At 42.3% G+C, this 23,247-nt stretch overlaps 1 protein-coding gene across 1 annotated transcript in view; it reads right to left on the bottom strand.

Annotated features, from left to right (window-relative positions):
* FAM13C (family with sequence similarity 13 member C) overlaps positions 1 to 23,247 on the bottom strand; it is a 322,400-nt gene that overhangs the window by 42,257 nt on the left and 256,896 nt on the right. Inside the window, exons 11-12 of the mRNA XM_033941491.1 lie at positions 22,368 to 22,451; positions 7,572 to 7,667 (exon numbers count right to left, since the gene is read on the bottom strand). Coding sequence (XP_033797382.1) covers positions 7,572 to 7,667; positions 22,368 to 22,451 — 180 coding nt within the window. The remainder of the gene's footprint in view (positions 1 to 7,571; positions 7,668 to 22,367; positions 22,452 to 23,247) is intronic.

The raw sequence follows: 23,247 nt of genomic DNA, 5'->3' as shown, positions 1-23,247 counted from the left end.
ATCCTGTAAGCTCTCAGTTTTGTCCAGAACCAACACCAGCCATACACCAGCTTCTCACAAAGCTCTGTCCCAGCTGGTGCAGAGTAGCTTAATCAGTGTTATGCACAGGTTCAATACTGCATCTAGCCCAGCCCCCGCTGCTGTGCAACTAAAAAACACTTTTCAAAACATTCTTTCAAAAATAGTCCCAACAAAATTCTTTAAGGAAAACTTCCAAAAACAAACAGAATAATTTATGAGCAGGAAACTGCCACACTCACATCCATGGGTTCCAGAAATTCCACTCCAGGCATTACAAACTCTGCCACTTCCATTTGTTCCTCTGGAACCTCTTGCTTTGCCATGTCCTGAGTTACAAGGCTTTTCCAGTCCATGGGTTCTGGTTTGGGAGCTTGCCCTTGCCTGGCCACAAGGATTCTTTCTGCCAGCCCCTCCTGAGCTGTCCCTCTCAGATTCTTTGAGAGCTGCTTTAAGGGAGAAGAGCCACTCCCTGTCTTACTTGGCTGAGGTGCTGCTTTGGAGGCTCTCTGGCTCCCTCTCAGTTCGGTGGTAATATTACCCTCTGGGAGCTGGTTGTATTTCCTAAGGGAGCTTGTTTTTCTGACAGCTTTAGCTCGGGAGGGATCTAGATCTGCGTCAGATTCATTCTTCTCAGGATAGGCAGCCCTGTCCTCTACAACCTCTGAGACTCTATCTGTTTCTGGATTCCTGGCTAGGGGAGTCGGCTTAACCCCTATCCTAACCTTAACAGGGTCATCCTTGGGGATGGGAATGTCACAGTCTTCTCCTCTCCATCCCCCCACCCCCAGTACCCTTTGCGTGGTCCAGCAGCTCCCTACCACCAGCCAGCCGTGCATCTCCCTCCCTCTCTTCCCCTTACCTTCTCTTTGTGGCGAACTGGCGATTTCTATAAGGCTATGCCTTGTATTGTAGCCGGAGCCTTGAAGTCACGTCGCGTTGGCTGCTAGAAAAGTCTCCTCTGATGCAACCGGAAACAGGAAGTTGCGTCAGAGGAGACTTTTCCAGCAGCCACACATGATTCTACTTCAAGGCTCCGGCTGCATACAAGGCATAGCCTTATAGAAATCACCAGTTAGCCAAGAAGAGAAAGTAAGGGGAAGGGAGGGAGGGAGATGCAAGGCCGGATGGCTGGCGGGAGATAGGGGCCTGCCGGACCGCACGCTCGTTCATCGCGCGTGCTCACCCCTTTAACTGCGGAGACAAGACCATTCGCCGCTTCATGGGGCGGTGAATGGGCTTGTCCCCATACTTACGGTGACCTTTTATCTTTGTCACCATTTCGGTGGGTTACTAACAACCACCATGTCATTTTCTAGTGTAGACTACTCACAGAGAGAATGGATAGAATCCCTTGCAGGAGAAAAAGCAGAGGTATCTGGAAGTGGTGTCCTCGACTTTGGAGTTGGAGGCCTTGAAGAGTCTTGAGGTCTGGAGAGACGAGGCTTGTCTCAAGAAGAGGATCTGTGCCTCGATGGATGCCTTGACTGATGTGCAGAACTGTGCCTCAAACCAGGCAGGTTTTGCTGAGAAGAAAGTCGAGGAGTCTTTGCTCTATTCCTCCGGAAGGATGATGCCTTATACGAGGAGGGAGGGCTGGAAGCTCGAGATCGAGACACCAAAAGGGATTGAATGCCTGGTGTCGAGGTATCTCGAGGCACTGACAAGGACTCCACTCCTTGAGTAGCGTGCTTATGCTCCAGATGAGACAATCACAAAGACTTGACTCCTTGCATAGAGTAAGGAGGATCAGCTCGAGGCACAGCCAAGCACTCGACTCCTTGTGATACTGCTAAGTGCTCAGGCTGGACTGCAGGAAGCAGAGTCGAGGCAGGAGTATGTTTGGCAAGCATATTACCAAACTGGCGATCCAAGATGTTCTGGATCATAGCCTCCAAATGTGACACCAAGACTTGCGAAGCTGTCCACATCCGGGCTGCTTGGATGATGTCACCCATATGTGAGAATAGGCTGCCTACTTGTTCTGGGATAATGACTTTTACCTCCACATAATAAACATTTTTCCCTAATCTTTTGTAAAGCACCATAGGTATTTTCCATTTGCACCATAGTAGATGACAGTTATTGCTGTCCACTCTGTAAAGTTATATCCCAGTTGCCAGTCACAGAAGCTTGAATGCTTCTAGGATATCAAATTTTACCCATTAGCTTGTTTGATTTTCTTCCAGCTTGGGACAGTGTTGAAAGCTAATAGTCCAAAAGACATTTATAAAAGCAGACTTCTGATTATGACAGAGGTGGCCATACAATTGATAACAAGAAACTGGAAGAACTGGGATAGATTAAATTATTATTTTTGGTGGGAAACACTGTTTGTATTACAAATATGAAAGAATGTATGCAGAACAAATGGGAAATAATAAAAAGTTTTTAAAAATATGGAGTCCATTAGAGGCATCTGTTAAACAAAAGACTAACTAATTGATTAACCTTTAATTCTTAGATGATCTCTACACACATCCAGAGAGGAGGGGGGAATAAAGTATTTTGTTTAGTATTTGTTCGAAGATAAGTTTTATCTGACTGTATATTTTGTTTGCGCTTTGTATAAGTTTTGAAAATGAATAAAGATTTACAAACCCCCCCCCCTCCCCAACATTGGCATTACGTGACTACCTTCCAATCTTCAGGTATGACAGATGATTTGAACGACAGATTGCAGATCTCTTAACAGCAGTATCCAACTGTCAACAACCTGTCAGTATTGGCCTGCTTGACTTTTGAGGAGTTCTGCACCGGTACTGATCACCATTTCCTCTAAGCTGAATGGAAATTCTCCATCATTAATCCTACCAGACCCATGGGGAGCAGGGATATTGTTTCACAAATCAAATCACATTTTCAATAGAAAAGGGACAGGTAAGCTCCGCAGGACTCTGGGGAACCTGCCTGTCTCTGACCACTGAAAGCAGAATATTGAAGCACTTGGCAGCAATGCAGTTGAAGGTCTTCCACTCATGATAGAGGAAACAGTAGTACTGACACAGCTACTCCATGCTCTGCAGTACTTGTCAGATTTTTCTTCTTCAATATGTTCAGTTTCAGACTATGGGGCTCAAAATAAATTTTAAAAAAACCACAAACATTCAAAAAGTGGCCTAAATCGGTACTTGGATGATCAAAAAGACAGTTTGTCCAAGTACCGATAATCAAAGCTGGTTTTATCTAAAACCAGCTTAGGCCTTTACCATGCCTCTGAATGCCTAGAGCAAAAAGAGGCATTTTTAGAGGAGTGGAAAGAGCGGGTGGTGGGCCGACCTAGACTTAGTCGTATTGCAAGTATAACCAAAAGTCTAAGGAGATCGTCCAGTCAGAACTTAAACGTTTTGACTTAGACCAAGTCAAAACAGGTATAAATTCTGAATAGGGGTCGCTGAGCTGATCGCGGCTACCGTGATCAGCTCAGCAGCTCTGGCAACCTGCCCCCCTTCCCCCCCCGCAACGATCGCGACAGGAGAGATGCCTAATCTCTCCTGCCACGATCAGAATCCCCCCTCTCCGAACAGCCGCGAAACGGAAGGAGGGATCCCAAGCCCTCCTGCCGACACCCCCAAATCCCCAACAATACCGGAAGGGAGCACAGGCCCTCCTGCCAAAGACGCAGCCCCCAACACCCCCCCCCCCCCGACAATACCGGCAGAAGGGAATCCTAAGTCCTCCTGCCGAAGACGCAGCCCCCCTCCTCCCATGAACCCCCCCACCGTCAATACCGGCAGGAGGGATCCCAAGCCCTCCTGCCGAAGACGGCCCCCTTCCCTGTGATCCTCCCCAAACAATCCCCCCACTACCCTGACCCCCCCCACCCACCCCGGACCCCCCCACCACTAACCTTAACGTTGGCCGGCTGGATGGGTCTCTGGTCCAGCCGGCAGGCCCGCCATCCTCGGAATGGCAGGCCTGCCCCTTCCTGGTGCATTGTGGGAGGGGCCTCAGGCAACTGAGCCAATTCCGGTTGGCCCAGTCGCCTGAGGCCCCTCTTATGGGCAGGCCTTAGGCGCCTGGGCCAATCAGGCCCCTCCACAGTGCATTCCACAATGCACCAGGAAGGGGCAGGCCCGCCATTCTGAGGATGGCGAGCCTGCCGGACAGACCGGGAACCCGTCCATCCAGCCTATGTTAAGATTAATGGTGGGGGGGTCCAGGGTGGTGGTGGAAGGTTGTTCAGGGGGCATTCAGAGTTTCACGGGGTAGGGGGGCATCTTCGGCAGGAGGGCTTGGGATCATGAGTGCATAAGAATTACCCTACTAGGTCAGATCACAGGTCCATCTAGCCGAGTATCTTGTTTTTAATAGTGGTCATTTCAAGTCAGAAATACCTGGCAGAATCCCAAAAGGTAGCAAGATAGAGTGCTACTTACAGGAATAAACAGTGGTTTTTCCCCTGGTCACCTTAATAACTGTTTATGGACATTTCTTCCAGGAACATGGCCAAACCTTTTTTAACACAGCTACACTGACTGCTTTTACCACATACTCTAGCAATGAATTCCAGAGCTATACATTGAGGGGCTGATTTTATAAATGGGCATCCTGATTGTAGGCGGCAGAAAAACCAATTACTAGGGAATTTCTATAGAACTTTGTACTTGGATTCAGCCTACACCCAGGCAATGAATAACACCTTTTTTGAGGGACTTAAAATTGCCAACACTAACCCCCTCTTTTACTAAGGCGTGCTAGCCGATTTAGCACGTGCTAAATGCTAACACGTCCATAGAATATAATGGACATGTTAGCATTTTGTGCACGCTAAATCGGCTAGCGTGCCTTAGTATAAGGACCCCCAACTGAGCAGGAATTTGAATCTCTTAATTCTCTTTACAAGTGGGTGAGATAGCCCATGCTATTCAAATTCTGCCTGTTTCTAAAACACCAGGGCCAGAAGGTCTTCCACTAGAGTTTTTCAAAATATTAGGACATCATCTTACCCCTACTCATTTGGCAGTATATAATGAGGCTTTAGGTGGGAACATTGCCAAAAACTATGTAAGGAGTAGCCATCATACCAATCCATATGCCAGGTTGTGATGCAACAGTAATTAGTTCCTACAGGCCTATACCCCTCTTAATTCCCTCTAACTTCATCGAGTGTCCCCTAGTCTTTGTAATTTTTGACAGAGTGAAAAATTGATCCACTTGTATCTGTTCTATTCCATTCAGGATTTTGTAGACTTCAATCATATCTCCCCTCAGCCGTCCCTTTTCCTAGGTGAAGAGCCCTAACCAGTTTAGTCTTTCCTCATATGAGAGGAGTTCTATCCCCTTTACCATCTTGGTCGCTCTTCTTTGAATCTTTTCTAGCGCCACTATATCTTTTTTGAGATAAGGAGACCAGAATTTAATGCAATGCTCCAGGTGAGGTCACACCATGGAGCGATACAGGGGCATTATAACATGCTTAGTCTTGTTAACCATCCGTTTTTTAATAATTCCTAGCATCCTTGGGCAGAAGGTTTCATCGTATTGTCTGCGATGATAGCCAGATCCTTTTCTTGGGCGCTAATCCTCAAGGTGGACCCTAGCATCCGGAAACTGTGATTCTTCCCAATGTGCATCACTTTGCATTTGTCCACATAAATTTCATCTGCCACTTAGACATCCAGTCTTCCAATTTCCTAAGGTCCGCTTGCAATTTTTCACAATCTGCATGAGTCTTAACAACTTTGAACAGTTTAGTGTCATCTGCAAATTTAATCACCTCACTTGTCGTTCCAATTTCCAGATTATTTATAAATAAGTTAAATAGCACCAGTCCCTGCGGCACTCTACTGTTTACTCTCCTCCATTGAGAAAAATGACCATTTAACTCTACCCTCTGTTTTCTATCCGATAACCAATTCCTAATCCACAACTGAACTTTGCCTCCTATCCCATGACACTTTAATTTTCTCAGGAGCCTCTCATGAGGAACTTTATGAAAAGCTTTCTGAAAATCTAGATATACTATATCAACTGGCTCACTTTTATCCACGTTTATTCACACCTTCAAAGAAGTCAAGCAAATTGGTGAGACAAGATCTTCCTCGGCTGAACCCATGCTGACTCCGTCTCATTAAATCATGTTTGCCTAAGTGTTCCAAAATTTTATTTTTTATAATTGTTTCTACCATTTTGCATGGCACTGAAGTGAGGCTTACCGGTCTGTAATTTTCCGGATCTCTCCTGGTGCCCTTTTTAAAAATCGACTAACATTGGCCACCTTCTGATCTTCAGGTACAACAGACGATTTTAGGGACAGGTTACAAATCACTAACAGCAGGTCAGAAATTTCATGTTTGAGTTCTTTTAGTACCCTGGGATGTATCCCATCCAGTCCTGGCGATTTATCACTTTTTAACTTGTCGATTTGGCTTAGTACATCTTCCAGATTCACCAAGATTTCTTTCAGTTCCTCCACATCATCACCCTTGAAAACCATTTCTAGTTCAGGTAGATCTTACATCTTCTTCCATAAAGACCGAAGCAAAGAATTCATTTAGTCTTTCTGCTATGGCCTTATCCTCCCTGAGCGCCCCCTTATGCTCTTTGATCATCCAACGGTCCCACAGATTCCCTCACAGGTTTTCTGCTTCTGATGTACCTAAAAAAAATAGTTTTTGCCTGTTTTGCAAATTTCTCTTCATATTCTTTCTTAGCTGTCTTTATCAATACTTTGCATCTAAATTGCAGTGCTTGTGTTTCTTCTTATTTTCTTCATTCAAAATTTTTTGTTGATTGGATGATACCACAGAGATATATGATGGCAATAAAGCCACAGGACAATTCCTCTATAAATCTGCTTTCATTGCTAAAAGCTGTATATTGCAACAGTGGTTACATGTCACTCTGCCTACTCTGACACAGTGGAAAAATCATATGCATGAACCTTTACGAGAACAACGCAGATTCTTGAAATTATGGACACCATTTGTAGATGCCATGCTAATGAAGCTTCATTCAACCATACTGAATGATTTGGAGGTGTAATCTCAATATTTCATTTGTCACTTATGTAGCATAGTGGGAATTTGCTTATACTTAAAAGGGGGGGATGTTTGTGGAAGGTGTTTGTAGGTGGGTAGGATGGAGGGGTAAAGGGAGATAAGTGCCTTGGTTAATAGGACTTATGGTTGTATTATTATCACTGAAATGCTTATTATGGCATGTAGTTTATACATTATGGTTGAAATCAAAAAAGAAATTTTCATATAACATTAAGCATGTACTTTTAGGGACAAGCCCTTTGACTTGTCACAGCAGCGTGGTTCAGGAGACCTAAGTTTAAATGCCAAGTTCGTCAGCATCAGTTGAACCTGGACATGCTGTAGAAGTGGTTTGATCAGATCCCGGAAAGGAAAGAAAATGATTTTCTACTAAAGCTGCCCTGAAGGTACACCTCAGAGGCAATTACCCTCCAACCTTTGGGTTGGTATAGGTTCACAGAGCCACTTAGATGGACTATCTGAGGTGGGGCAGAGGCAGTCAATGAGGATGTTCAGAAAAAGGAAAAGGCAAAAAAAAAACCCCTTTTTATTTCATTTTAAATGACTTACGATTGTTGGAATCAAAGAAGCTGATGACAACAGTTGCTTGATAATTCTGTATCTGTCATAAAGTGGCTTCATAAGGCTCTGCTCCTGTTTATTTGCCTATGAGAAATGTTAAATTGATATATATTAGACGTCTTCTCAAAATTTTTAACTTTATTCCCTCATTTTCATGAATAAAATGCACATAAAAATATTTGAAATTCCTCAATAAATCGCTCTGAGTTTGATTCTTTTATTACAACTCTTCAATTCTTGTTTTTTTGTATATATATATATATATCAACTTATCATAACTCCAACCAAAGACCAGAAACACCACTCTTCCATCCCATATATATTAGGTTTGTTTTACGGGAAGATTTATATGTTAAATCCTCATAGCTCAAAGTTGAAAGTTCTATTCTCAACCAAATTTTTTTGTTATATACTTTATATTTTTATTATTTAAATATTATTTATTTCATGTTACTTATCTTGTAGTAGTTAATCTTTACTCAATGCAGATAGACTAGGCGTCTGGACCCGACATGTTTCGCTATGGCTTTGTCAAGGATCTGTCCATAACCTCTGTCATCCGACTATCATAAATGTTCTTTGCAAGATTAACTACTACAAGAAAAGTAACATGAAATAAATAATATTTAAATAATAAAAATATAAAGTACATAATAAAAAATTTTGGTTGAGAATAGTTAAGACTCATCCATAGAACTTTCAACTTTGACCTATGAGGATTTAACACATAAGTCTCCCCATAAAACAAACCTAATATATATGGGACGGAGGAGTGCTGTTTCTGAGGTCTTTGGTTGGAGTTATGATAAGATAATATCCTCTATAATAAAACCCTAAGCGCGCGCTTAGGGTTTTGTGATCCCTGCCACCGTGCTGTTTCCGTCCGTGCCGAATTCAATTTCCGGTGCATGGGGTGACTTGTGGTGTGTGGGGCGGCTTGCGACGGCGATTTCAGTGGCGGTTTGACTCCTGCGCTGTCGGGATGCCTCTTCTCACTCCCCGACCAGCAAACGTAGCAGCCGCGGGGCATTTGTTAGGCCGGCCCACTTCGATAATGCGAGGTGGGCCAGCCCAGCAAAAGCCCCAAGGCTGCCCGGACTAGAGGATGCTGGACAGGGGGAACAGGGAAAGGAGATGGCCTACTGCTGGACAGGGGGATCAGGTAAGAGGTGCTGCTGTACGGGGGGGAGGGGTAAAAGGAAGGGAGAAGCCTACTGCTGGACAGGGGGAGCAGGAAAGAGTGCTGCTGGACAGGAAGGGGGGTATAAGGAAGGGAGAAGGGCTGCTGCTGGACAGGGGGAGCAGGGAAGGGGTGCTGCTGGACAGAGGGGAGGTAAAACGAAGGGAGAAGGGCTGCTGCTGGACAGGGGGAGCAGGGAAGAGGTGCTGCTGGACAGGGGGGAGGTAAAAGGAAGGGAGAAGGGCTACTGCTGGACAGGGGGAGCAAGCAAGGGGTGGTGGTGGACAGCCAAGGAAAGAGAGAGAAAAAAAAGAAGGAAAGAAAGACAGACACACACACACATCTATTCTAGCACCCGTTAATATAACAGGCTTAAAGACCAGTATGTATATATATATATATAAAAACAGAAGAATTGAAGAGTTGTAATAAAAGAATCAAACAGAGCGATTTATTGAGGAATTTCACATTGAGAGCTCTAAGTTGGGATAAAGATTTTACATACCATTTCAGTGAACAGCAGCATAAAAATATTTGAGGCATATATTACTTAAGTATTATGTAGAAATGACATCATCAGACCAGCATGGCTGCTCCATTCAGGTGACCCAATTCTATGCCTTTTTTGAATATCATTTACAGTAATTTTTGCTTTTAGTGCATGCTCAGTTCTTTGTAAAGTTTTACCACAGATTTGTGTAGTGTCGATATTGCCACCACTTATTCGTAATTCTTTCTTGTTTGTTTAACCAGTATCCTTTTACTGGTGTTTTAAGATATCACTTTCTTTCATCTCTTAATTTTTATCATTGTGTATTGGAGGTACTTCTTCCTCAATGATATAGAAAAATAAGATTTCTTATTTTCAGAGCTACCAGGTGATTCATGGGCAATCTTATTTTATTATCTTCTAGTCTCTCCTATTTCAAATTGGTGCCATACATACCGCAGTGCAACAGAATGGAATCTGTCAAAAATCCGAGACCATCTAACACCTCCCTCCTTGAACTACCAACTGAGTATGTTGGTACACGCTAAAGCTTTAATACCATAAAGTTGGCATATATAGTGGTGATTTGACAATAGCACTGAGGTGTTTGTTACTACTTTTTGCCAACTAGAAAAATTATTAGCTCCAACCCTAGCCAGTCTTCTGGGCAAACTATATGGGACATGCTATTCTATATCTGCTGTCAGTTATTATGCTACTATAACCCCCAGTTTTATATAGAATGTAGAAGACTGGGATTGAAATGTCCAACTTGGAACGTGCTCAGTTCCATTGGTATTTTAAAAAAGGATCTGGTAAGAGAGCCTTTTCTAAAATACACATGCACTTCTGTAGGTATCTACTGACATAGTGGGAGCAGCCATTTTACAAATATACATGTTGAAAAAAAAAATGATCAGCACAAACCTTACATGTGAGAATGGCAATAAACTACATGGGTTTAAGTGGAATGATTTCCTTAATCCCTTGTGTACTGCTTTGGCCAAATGAACAATTTTAAAACCTAGATGTGCTTTTGAGCTGGTGAAAAACTTAACATGTAAAGTTTCTCATACACTTGCATTCCCTTTGTAAAATGAAGAACGCACGTGCAGAATTTAATGCCAACCAAACCACTCCACCTTACATCTATGTACTGTAGATCTAATTGTGTAAATAATGGTTTCTAAAATAGGTACAGTCAAATTGAGTTTGTGAGTAACACGGTTTGCAAGTGTTTTGCAAAACACTTGCAAATCTAGCCTCGCAAACCGAGCGATGACTAAATATGTGAGCCCCCACCCCCGAGAACCGGCATCGCCCCCAAGAACCAGCATCATCCCCCCCACCCCCACCCGTCTATTTCAGAGAAAGCAGGAGCCCAAAGGCCTTGAGCATGCGCAGAGGCTCTAAGCCCAGCAGTGATTAGAGGCAGGCTCTTTCGGCACTGGCATGTCCTGTGGATTGGTGCTGTGTGCCAGTGCCTGATCACGGTAAAGGTTTGGGCGGACGGGCGATAACGGTTCTCAGGGGCGATGCCAGTTACAGGGGTGGGGTGGAAGCGCGCCAGTGGTCTCGTGGGGGGGGAGTCTTTTTGGGATCTGGAACGAATCGCCCGCATTTCCATTAACTCTTATGGGGAAAGTTGCTTTGATATACGAGCACTTTGGTTTACAAGCATGCTTGTGGAACGAATTATGCTCACAAACCAAGGTTCTACCGTATTTGTATATGTATGATTATACACACACACACACACACATCAATGTAAATGCTGCTATCTACATTTAGATGTTTCTAAACTAAAAGCCTATCTTTATGTGACATGGCTTTTAGTCCAGCCTACATTCAATTTTCAGGGGCAGAACTCTAAATTTTTGTCAGTTTCATAGCATCTGCTTCAGTCAAACTGAAGAGTTACGTACAGAGAGATCAAATTTTGTTTTTGGCTTAAACACAAAAACTGGCCCAAAACTCAGATTCAGCCATGCTTCAATTTTGGCAGAAAGTGCCAATATATTTTCAGCTGAAACTGAAACTCACACTAATAGCACTGCCAACTCTGCCCTCTGACCACTATGTCACCCTCCCAACACCCCTAGGCCTTCTCCTGGCCTACCTTAGAAGTCCTGGTGGTCTATTGACCTAGTCAGGGCAGGAACAATCCCCAACTATGCCACTAGACTTAGACCACTAATTGCCTCTGCCAATTTCATGGCAAGAGCAAGAGCAATTGGGGATCGCTCCTGCTCTGGTTAGGCTACTAGGCCACCAGGCGGGTGTGTGTGTGGGGGGGGGGGGGGGGCAGGCTAGTTTCTGTTTTGGCTGAAATAAAAGAGAATTTCAGCCGCAGATTCAGTTTCGGTGGAAACCGAAAAACCTGTTTTGGTCAGCATCTAGTCTGTAGTGCATAAATACATATGAACACTTACACTCTCTTTTACAAAGCCGCGCAAGCGGCTGCACTACGCTAACGGCCCGAAGCCCATAGAGATTTAAAGGGCTTCGGGGCTATTGCCACGCGGCTTTGTAAAAGAGGTCGCTAGTACAGCTTCAGAAAATTCAGTGTGTTTGCTCCGTAGTCTGATGATTTTCTATAAACTCTTCCCTGCATTTTCTTTATTCTCAGTTGTACATTATAAACTTGATTATCTATTTTAAGGGGTAATTTTAAAAATCATTTTTACAACTGAAATAATATGGAGTTAATTTTTTAATAGGCTGCTTATTTGTAGCCTATTCTATAAAGAAAAGTAGACATATTTTTTTTGTTATAGATTGCTAGCACATCAGGGCAAATACAGGCACAACCACCTATTTTACCCAACCCCCCTTTTACAAAAGCGTAGCGCGGTTTTTAGCGCTGGCTGTGGTGGTAACAGCTCTGATGTTCACAGAATTCCTATAAGCGTCCGAGCTGTTACCACCGCGGCCGGCGCTCTAAAACGCGCTAAGCTTTTGTAAAGGGGGGAAGTTTATTTATTTAACCTTTATATATATATAGCCAATTTGTTTGCATAAAAAAGAAAAATAGAGGCAGTTTACAGTCCAAATCTAAACAAAATAACATAAGAACATAAGAATTGCCGCTGCTCGGTCAGACCAGTGGTCCATCGTGCCCAGCAGTTCGCTCACGCGGCGGCTCTCTAGTCAAAGACCAGAGCCTTGAGACTAGCCCTACCAGTTCTTGTTCAGCAGGAACTTGTCTAACTTTCTCTTGAATCCCTGGAGGGTGTTTTCCTCTATGACAGAAACTGGAAGAGCGTTCCAGTTTTCTACCACTCTATATTGTAGGTTTTGGAATGTTTACTGTATATAAACACTCAAACACAAAATAAATCTCTACAGATCAAAGGCTTATAAGTTTTCAAAAATTGCATGTACATCGGAGTATTCTATAATTTATTCTATAATTTACATGTGTCTGTGCACCCCACCCATGCTCCTCCCAGACACCGCCCATGTGTAAGCTCAGCTTCATGCTACACACTACTATTTGGGTTTTTGCCATGTACTTATGACCGGGATTGGCCACTGTGGAAACAGGATAGTGGGCTAAATGGATCACTGGTTTGACCCAATATGGCTATTCTTATCTCTTATGTCTTATCTCAAATACTACTACTGCAAGTACAGCAGAATCTCAGCTATCCAGCACCCACAGGAATTGGTGGATATTGGATAACTGTTTTTCTGGTTAATTGAGAGTATGTTAGAAACCCTGTCTAACACATTCTCAATTCCTCAAGCCCCGAAGTGGCAGAAGCAGGTGCTCCTGAGACATGAGCCCCCTTGGATAAGGGTTTTGGTAGGCTGACCAGACAGGAAAGGTCAGATTTTGGCGAGATTATAGAGAAAGAAACAACAGACTTTAGCCATCTGTTGGATTTGTACAGAGGAGAGAGATGAGTCGAAGATTTCACCAAGGTTGTGAGCTGACCAAACAGGGAGGATAAGAGTGTTATCCACAGGAACAGAGAATGGGGGAAGAGGGGAGGAGGGTTTACGAGGACAGATAAGAAGCTCAGTCTTGGTCATGTTTACTTTTAAATGACAGCGAGACATCCAGGCAGCAATGTCAGACAGGCAAGCTTAGCCTCGGGCCTGAATTACTGTGGAAATGTCAGGTGTAGAAATGTAAATAGGTTCCAGTACATTGAATAAACAGATAGAATATTGGCATTTACTCGTGGGTTTTTTTTTTGTTTTCGTTTTTTTTTTTTTTAGCACATATGTGCATAGGTCAGTAATCTAATCATTAGCATTTAAAAATAGATGCCCTCTTTTAAGTCATGCCTAAAAAAGCATGTGTTGCATGCTGGCACATCTTTACAGTCAGCTTGCTCAGGAGAGGAGTTGGGGGTGGACTGTGAGTGAAGCAATTTACACACATTATTTAAAAAAATGCAAATGTGTGTAAAGTAGATGCTGATATTTTCATCTTCTGTCAAGCAAGTATAATGTTCATGAAAGTACCTACATACAGGGCCGGATTAATGAGTAGGCCCAGTAGGCACCTGCCTAGGACCCGAAGTTGTCAGAGGGGCACACTGAAGAAACAGAGGACTCAGGTGTTTTTTTTTTTTCCTTTGGCAAAGCAGACTACCCGGGAAAGATTGGCAGTGCTGGCCCCCCCCTGGAAGATCAACAATGTCGGGCCCCTTCGGGCTCCCCCCGGCATCGACAGCAATGCGGCTGGAATGAGTAACATCAGAGGGGGGGGGGTGGACCGGCAGATGCGGGGAGTTGCTATAAGGTCCCACGATGACTTCAGCTGCTGGCTCTGCTCAGGGAAGAAGTAAGTGACATCGGAGGGGGGTGGACTGACAGCTCCCCACGTCTGCCAGTCCACTCCCTCCAATGTCACTTACTTCTTTCCTGAGCAGAGCCGGTAGCTGAAGTCATTGCATTACCTTGCTTCATGGCATTGGTTAGTTTGGAGGGAGAGAGAGAAGAGCAAAGAAGGGTGGTGGAGGGAGAGAAAGGGGCCAGGGTGGTGGGGCAGGGTGGTAGAGAAGGGTGATGGGGCACCATGGTGGAGGGAGACAAAGGGGTCAGGGTGGTATGGAAGGGTGGTGGAGGAAGATAAAGGGGGGCAGATGCTGATGGAAGTGGGGGGGAAGGGAGAGGAGAGAGTGAAATGCCAGACCATGGTGGTGTGGAAGAGGGAAGGGAAGGAGAGGAAAGGAAAGGGATGCCAGACCATTGAGGGAAGGAAGGGAAGAAAATGGATGGGGAGGGGAGGAAGGGTGAGGAGGAAGAGATGGAAGGGAGAGGCAGACAATTTCTGGAAGAGACATAGAAAGAGAGCAGATGCCATATGGAAGAGGCAGAGAGAGGGCAGACAGTGGATGGAAGGAACAGAATGATGAGATGAGGAAAGCAGAAATGAGGCGATCCTGTTCATTGGACTAATTTAAATACATTTTTTACTAATTCAGAGACCATAACTCCTTTCCTCAGGTCAGGACAGGGATACTGTAACAGAAGTATAGTTTACTGACCTGAAGAAAGAGGTTTTAACCTCTGAAAACTAAGTGAGAAATGTATTAGTCCAATAAAATGACGGGCACTAAATTTTCTTCCCACCATGCCCCATGCCTCCTACCCAAATGCAAAATATAAATTGGTGGTCTTCCCAAAGCCCTGCCAGCTGAAGATCTTTTCCTCCAGGAAGAAAGGGGGGATTTTGGAGGTTGAATAGATGTTTGGAGGTTGAATAGAAGAAAAACTGTACACCGGCACTGGTATGTAATCTTTGTTATTTGTTTTGAATTTTAAAATAAAATAAAAAAAGAAATAAAGTGGAAATAAATAAGTAAATAAGAAAATGGGTAAATAAATGAGGGTGGGGCAGGGGGGTCCCAGTGTATTTGTGTGCCTAGGGGCCCTCGAGGAATTAATCTTGCCCTGCCTACATATAATGTGTATAGTGCTGCGTACATCTGGTAGCGCTATAGAAATGATTAGTGGTAGTAGACGCTATTGCCTCTGTATTTGCACGAGTATTTTATAAAGTTATTATGTATGGTTATAAAATAGTGCCAAAAACAGACTCCTTACTGCTAAAATACCACCACCACCCCTTTTACAAAGCTGTGTTAGGCTTTTTTATCGCCGGCTGCAGCGTTATTATTTCAGACACTCATAGAATTCCTATGAGCGTTGGAGCTAATACCACTGCAGCCAGCGGTTAAAAAAAAAAAAAGCCTAACGCGGCTTTGCAAAAGGGGGGAGGATAATGAAGGTGTACCATTATAAAATGACCCCCTTAGTGTATTCAAAATATTCAGAAGTGAAAAGGAATTTGTTTATACAATTATATTAGTACCATGTTTCCCCGCAAATAAGACAGTATCTTATATTCATTTTGGGCCCAAAAAAATGCACTAGGTCTTATTTTTGAGGTAGGGCTTCTTTTTTTCATATACATGATCATCTTTCCCTTCCTCTCCTTCACCTCAATTCTTCCTCTTTCCTTTCTCTCCCCCACATGTGCAGCATCTTTCCTCCCTTCTTACCCATCCCCTTGTGCCTCCCCTTTGCAGCATTTTTCTATCCCTCCCTCCCTCCCATCGCCCTGTGCAGCAGAACCCTTGCTCAGCTTTCATGCTTCCCGCCTTTCCTCCCATCTCTTCTGCAGCAGAACCCTTGAGCACCCGCCCCCTGCACAGCCGAACCACCGCTGACCCTCCCATCCAAACCTCGCCAACCGCAAGCCATAAATACCTTCCTCTAAACAGACTGCTTTGCGGCCTTCTCGCTGGGGCCTTCTGTGTACTGCGTTACTGATGATATCATCAGTGTTGTGGCAGAGGGAATTCCCCGGTGAGGACTTGGCTTATACTTTCAGGATGTGACAACAGCAGTTAGTGTATCTGGGTTTAAAATAGGTTTGGATAAGCTCCTGGAGGAAAAGATCCTAGTCTGCTATTGAGATAGACATGTGAGGAGTCGCTGCTTGTCCTGGGATCGGTAGCATGGAATGTTGTTACTATTTGGGTTTCTGCCAGGTATTTGTGACCTGGATTGGCCACTGTGGAAACAGGATACTGGGTTAGATGGAACATTGATCTGAGCCAGTATAGCTATTTTTGTGTTCTTAAGATTTTGTTGAATTTTACTTCTACTACTACAGCTACTTTCTCCTTTATTAAGACTCCTGATTTTTGATTGGGGATTCAAGAGCAGAAATTATTTGAAGCAGAATTATCAGTTTCCCAGTTGAAGGTAGCAGGATGTTCTATTAAAGCACTGTAATCTTGAGAACTTGATGAATGGTGACCATTTATTTTTTTCATCAAAACAGGACATCTATTAATTTTCAGTCCTGCCCCCAATCCTGCCCTAGCCCCACCCCCCAATCCTGCCCTAGCTCCGCCCCAGCTTCTTCCATTCATTTTTCATGTATACACAATATCTTATTAATTCATAATGCTAATCATAAAATAAAAAAAAATACAAAGCACACTGTACGCAGAGAAAATGTTAATTATCATTTACAAGTTTTGGGTTTTTTTCAAAGATGTCAAGGCAGATGAATTTAAAATATGCAATGTCACCTCAGTAACTATAGAAAAATATACAAATATAGTACAAAATATATAAATTCTCAAAACTGACACATTTTGATCACTAAATTGAAAATGAAATCTTTCCTACTTTTGTTGTCTGGTGATTTCATGAGTCTCTGGTTGCACTTCCTTCTGACTGTGCATCCAATATTTCTTTCTTTCTTTCGCATCCAACATTTCTTTCACAATCCAGCCCTTTCCCCTTTAGGTCCTGGTCTTTCTCTCTTTTCCCTCTGTTACCCTCCCCAGATCCTGTGTCTGTGTCAGTTCTCCTTTGTACCTTTGCTCCAGGTCTCCCTCTCTGTCCCTTCTCTGTTATGATCTTGCATCTCTCTGTTCTTCCTCAGGGTCTCTCTCCCTCTGTCTGAACCTCCCATAGTCCTGCATCTGCCTCCTGTCTTTCCCCTTTGGTCCAGGTCTTCCTTTTCTAGTCTTTCTTCTGCTTACAACCCCCCCCCCTTTCTTTGCCTCTTTCTCTTCTTCCTTCCTTCCTCCCTCCCTCCTTCCTATATCCCCCTCACTTTGTCCCACCCCCTCCCCCAAAGCCAGCCAGCCAGCCTGCCTCCCTCCCTCCCTTGCCAAAGCCAGTCTGTCTGCCTGCCTCCCTCTCACTGCCTTCCAACCTTTGTCCCACCCCCTACCCCAAAGCCAGCCAGCCAGCCAGCCTCCCTCCCTGCTGCGCTGAATATGAGAAAGCTCAGCAACCAACAGCCTGCTTGTCTGTCTACCTCCCTCCCTCCAAAGCCTGCCTCCCTCCCTCCGAAGCCTACTGCCGATTATTCTGCTCCCCCCAGTCCGCCGCCCGCTCCTACTTCCTGCCCGCCGCAACAACTGCAGGAAAGGCATGTCCAGGCGCCAGCCCAGAAGCCTTCTCCCCGACATCAATTCTGACGTTGGAGAGGAAGTTCCGGGCCAGCCAGGCAGCAGTTTGATAGAAGAGACCAGCAGTTTGATAGAAGAGGCCCTAAGTATTGTTATATATCACTTTTTTGATCCAGACCAAATTATGTCGCTTTTTGGATGGGAGATATGCTAGGTCTTAATTCATAGTTTGGGGTTCAATTGAATAATGATACTTGGCTGTTTCTTGCTCTTTTCCTTGTATATATTTCCTTTTTTAGCCTCTCATGATTGGGACTGGTCCCTTATATCTCTTAAACACTAATTTTACCATTAGATATATCCATTAATAAGTGTTATCCTGTTTGAGTGTATTTTAGACTATTTTTTATTCTCCATGCACTAATGGCATTATTCTGCACAAAGCTTTTCATAAATTTTTAAAAAATTATAATTTGACATGTGAACTCTCACTGGCCTTTCTAAAGCTGAGAAACTTTGTGTGACAAATATCTTGTCACCGGTTCTCAAACCTGAGGAATTGAGGACTTGTATTCATGGATTTTCTCTAAATTGTTTTTCTGGAGGCATTCACTTTAGTAAGAGTAGTCCTTAATTCCAGGTAGTAGTTTACTCAGGGTGAATTCCCAAAATATATACCCTTATTAAAGGTGCACAATATTAATGTCCTTAGATTTTACAAATTCTCAAAACTGTAGGTAAGAATCAAAGGTACTGAATTCAGTGACTATATAAATTAAATCCATGGTCTCCCAGGTAAGACTAGGGGATCCTTTTACATAGGTGTGCTAGCGTTTTTAGCGCGCGCACTAGCTGAAGAATTACCACCTGCTCAAGAGGAGGCGGTAGCAGCTAGCGTGTACTATTCCACGCGTTAAGGCCCTAACGCACCTTCGTAAAAGGAGCCCTAGAATTCATTGTTCAGGCTTGAGTATTTTTGTATATTTTTATGGCAGTGTTATTGGGCCTACCTTACAGAATACCTTACTTTTACAGATAAGAGCTAAGAGAGTATGGATACATTTTAAAAATGAGCTAAAAAGATTTGTTTGAGCAGGCTTATGATTAAATTAAGGTTTAAGAACTATACATTCCATTTTGCCTTCCTCATTTGAGCACACTGAGTTGAAGCATAGTTTGAAGGATATGGCTTTAAAGTAGATTGATTGCATTGAATTTATTTGTATCATATGTTTATTAGTATAATATGTTTTTAATTGTTTTAAATGTAGCCCACCAAGGATGTCCAGATTATTTATATCCCACATAATGTAAATAAAGGCTCACACAGGTACAGGGGGTTTCTCTAATATTTCTTTGTTTAAAAAAAAAGAGGTTGGCTTTTAGTCTTCACTAAGCAGAAATGTACAGCCTAACAACCACCTCTCTTTAGGATAGTATCACACTTCACACACTAACTATCCTCCACCCCCAGCTTTTAACAAAAATATCTAAAAAAAAAAAAAAAAGAAGAGGTCCTGATTTCCTCTTTCAATTCCTTCGCCATGTCCAAACAAACAGTACTTTGTTCCTTTTCTTTACTGAACAAGGTCTTTTCTGAGAGCTCGTACAATTTATAAATATTTATCTCTCTAATTTTATATGGTTTGGTTATCTATCCTGTTTTTACAGTATTTTCCTTTCACTCTCTGTTTAATCTGTAGACTGCCTTGCCCTGCAAGTCAGAAAATAGTATAGAATGTTTTTAAATAAAATAAATACTCTTTCTACCAGTATATCCCTCTGTCAAAGCTTGGATCTTCTTGGTTAGGCTTTCCAGTTCAGAGCTTCCTAGGCAAGACTCGCAGGCAGGCTTCCTTTTAGGTTCTAGAGCTATGGGTTCTTCATTTTACCCTCTTCCTCTGTTCATGAGGCTTCCAAAAATCAATGATCCCCTCCCCCCATATCAGTCTATCAGCTAATTTAAGTCTCTCCCCAATTAGGACCACTACTACTACTACTAATCATTTCTATAGCGCTACTAGACATATTCAGCGCTGAACATTAAAACATAAAGAGACAGTCCAGCAGAATCTCACCTCCCAGGGCAGTGATGGTCTGTCTTCTCCCCAATCCAACTTTCAGCTCCTTTTGGGTTTTCAGGGTCCTACAAACCATCCCCTCCCCCTTTGGGATAACTCTGACAATAAGTCCTGCTTTCTGGCTGTATTATTCTTGGAGAGCCTTCCTTCTTGGAACTGAACTCTAAACTCCTTTAACACAATGCTTTTTGCCTCTGTAAGAATCCTTTTCAGCTTCATTATCTTGAAATAACACAGTAATTGATGATAGAAAAAGACCCTCAAGGTCCATCCAGTTTGTCCAACAAGGTGACCAGAACCTTGCTCACCACTCTATGTAGGCCTGGGTTACCCATGTTTAAATGCTGGTTGGAAAGTCACCACCATGCCAACCATGCTGGGGATGATATGTGGTGTACTGCTGACAGTATTCAACTTGCCAGTCATAACGCCTTCCCCTCCCTCCTAAGCTGCACAGTTCCCTCCAAAGCACTGTTCCCCCACTCGCAGCATGTGACAATAAAATGTTCAATACACTGGAATTGTTGAACTTTCACCTGTCTCTTGCCACATGTGGGACACATACCATATAAGTCTGTTCAGCATTGGGCTCCATTCCTACATGCTGCATTTGCCCACTCTTCTTTGTATCTTGCCACATGCAGGAAACAGACCTTACAAATCAGTCCGGAATCAGGCTCAGCTCCCACTATTCTTGTCCAAGGTAACACCTCAACAACCATATTGTGTTTCCATCTTCGTTCGACGCAAGTATCCCCTGTGTCTATCCAACACATTTTTAAATTCATTCATAGTTTTGGACTCTACCATCTCTCTTGGAAGGGTATTCCAAGAATCCACCACCCTCTGTGAAAAAATATTTCCTGACATTACTCCTTAAACCACCTCCCTGCAACCTCCATTCATGTCCTCTGGTCCTACCACCTCTATATCTCTGAAAGAGGTTTGTTTGAATAATAATACAGTAGACTCTCTGTTAACCAGAACTCAAGCAACCAGAACTTTCAAGTAACCAGCACAAAAATGAAAAGAAATGCTGTAATACTTTAAATAAAAATGAAAATAAAATCAATTTCTGATGGAAATTTAAGTGTAAGCTTGGCATGCCACACCTGAGTACACCCATGCTTTGCCTATCATATGTCTGATAGTATGGTTGAGAGTTTTAAAAAATAATTTATCAAATGTTTCTATATGGACTGGCTGGGTCAGGTGATTAAGTATCTTCTTTCTATGATTATAGGGAGTGATAGCCTTCAAAAAATCTTTGAAAACACATGGGTGAAACATGTCATATATCTCCCCTGTCTGAACTGAGACTATACAGATAAGTACTCACAGTCCATATATATTATAGTTATGATATTTGTAGAACAAATGAAGTTTGAAAAAGAAAAAAAGTTGAAAAAGTAAAAAAAAAGTCAAAACGTTAAAACTAAAATCGATCCAGATTTGAGGCATAAAGTCACTCACTATGAGTGAATACTGAGTGGGTGGTGGCCTCGCTGAGGATTGGAGAAAAGACAGATTATAAATTATCAGTAGGAATAAGGTGTTTAATGTATGCGGTTTAAATTCTAGCATATATAAAGATGGTGGTTCAGTAAAACAACAGCAGGAAGAATTTCTAATCTAGGCCCAATTCAAAGTAATTTGGTTTTTGAAGCATTTAATTCAATTTGGATGGAATTAGACCGCCTCCGAAGTTTGGAGATGCAGTAAATAAAAGGAGTCTTTTGCATCCAGGATATCTATACCAGTACGACTCTTGCAGGCTACAAACATGAAGGCTTCCTTACATAAACAGTGCTAAACTCATCCACCTAGACGTTCTGCATACAAACTCACATTAATATGATACAAACTCACATTAATATTCAAGAAGAGGAAAAAGCCTCAGAACCCAACTCTTGCCATCCAAAGATATTTAATTATTTTTATTATTTCTTTTAAAAATTTCTATACCATCTAAACCTAGATGGTTTACAAAATATTACATACATGTGGCTATAGGTATAGAGGGCCACGAACCTCACTGGCATTAAAAAAAAACTCCTCCTCATTGCACCGAACAGAGCTTTTTCACAAATGGAGGTTTTTATGCCAGTAAGGTTCGCTGCTTTCTATACCTTTCTCCATATCTTTGGTTGAAAAGAGTTGGCTTCTTCCTCCTCTTAAATTTTTGAATAGCTTGTGCTTGTTATGTACAGTATATTTCACATTCATATTAATGTGAGTTTGTATCCAGCACGTCTAGGTGGATGAGTTTAGTACTGTTCTGTTGTTGAATTCCACTACACTTGTAGTTTTCAGCTTCCTTATATAAGCCATAGCTAAACCGGTACAGCTTTTTACATAGGTAGTCTGCCTGAGAGGCGACTATTTCTGTGGGCTTGAACAGAGAGGCCCCTGTAAACAATTATTTTTTTTAATGCGTATGCTCCTGGAGATTCTTCTTAAATGTAACAAATGGGAGCAACCACTCAGAATTACATTTACTAAGGATCTTTGTAATAGAATAGGCACAAAACTACAGAAATGTGGTGAACATTAATGAATCCTTCTGTGATCTCAATAGTAGTAAACCTTAAAACTAATTAGAAATTGAAATTCCACATGTTTCTAAAGTATACTTACTGGCTGTCCATGAATACTCTCAAAATATAGTAGGCATTTCTGAAGCATGTTTTTTTCCACAGTCATTTGTTTATGTGTCATAGTCTATTTAAAAGAAAAGTTATGTATTAAGTTATGAGTCAAGATTTCATCCCATGTAAGGATATTTTACAGAAAATCTGCATTGCCCCAATATATAGAACAATTGGCCTGAAAATATTTTTGATGATTGCAATCTTAAGTGCAGAACTGCCAAAAATGCACGTATGTTAAACAGAACACTACATTTACCCTGTCTTTTGCAATTTAGCGCGCACTAAACACTGGTGCGCCCATTTTAGTCTACTGCACCTTAGTAAAAGGACTCGTTAGTTTATAGGAAAGACTTGGTTACTATTATATCAAAATGATGCATGTATTAATACAGCTAGGGCTGTTTCCAAAAGTTTATATGTAAAAATGTATCCAACATGGCCACATTTTGCCTAATAAGGGGCATGAAGGGTTCGCTATCACAGAAATGTAAGACATTAAGAAAGAAGCTAAAATGAGTATTAGGTATAGTTTGAAATCAAACAATAGCAAAACAACAAAATTATAGAAAGTGTGTGTGCAAAGAGATTTATATTCTAAAACATAATGTTACACTTAAACTTGCTTTATCTATAAATAAAAGTACAAAATCAAACTTAGAAAGCACTTGAATAAATAAAAATCACAATAGTGTAAAGGTTCATACAAGAAATGATTCTGCTTATATATCAATAGTTGTTCTAAGGCATAATATCAATATACTCAAAGACTTCAGTAATAGAGACCACACAGCTGACCATTAGATAAACGCAATATGCTAAAATGTTATAAATATATAAATCTCAAAAAAGGTAATTAAAAAATCCAA

The sequence above is a fragment of the Geotrypetes seraphini genome, chromosome 4, assembly GCF_902459505.1.
Source record: "Geotrypetes seraphini chromosome 4, aGeoSer1.1, whole genome shotgun sequence".
Taxonomy (NCBI): domain Eukaryota; kingdom Metazoa; phylum Chordata; class Amphibia; order Gymnophiona; family Dermophiidae; genus Geotrypetes; species Geotrypetes seraphini.
This window is presented reverse-complemented; position numbering and strand designations above follow the sequence as displayed.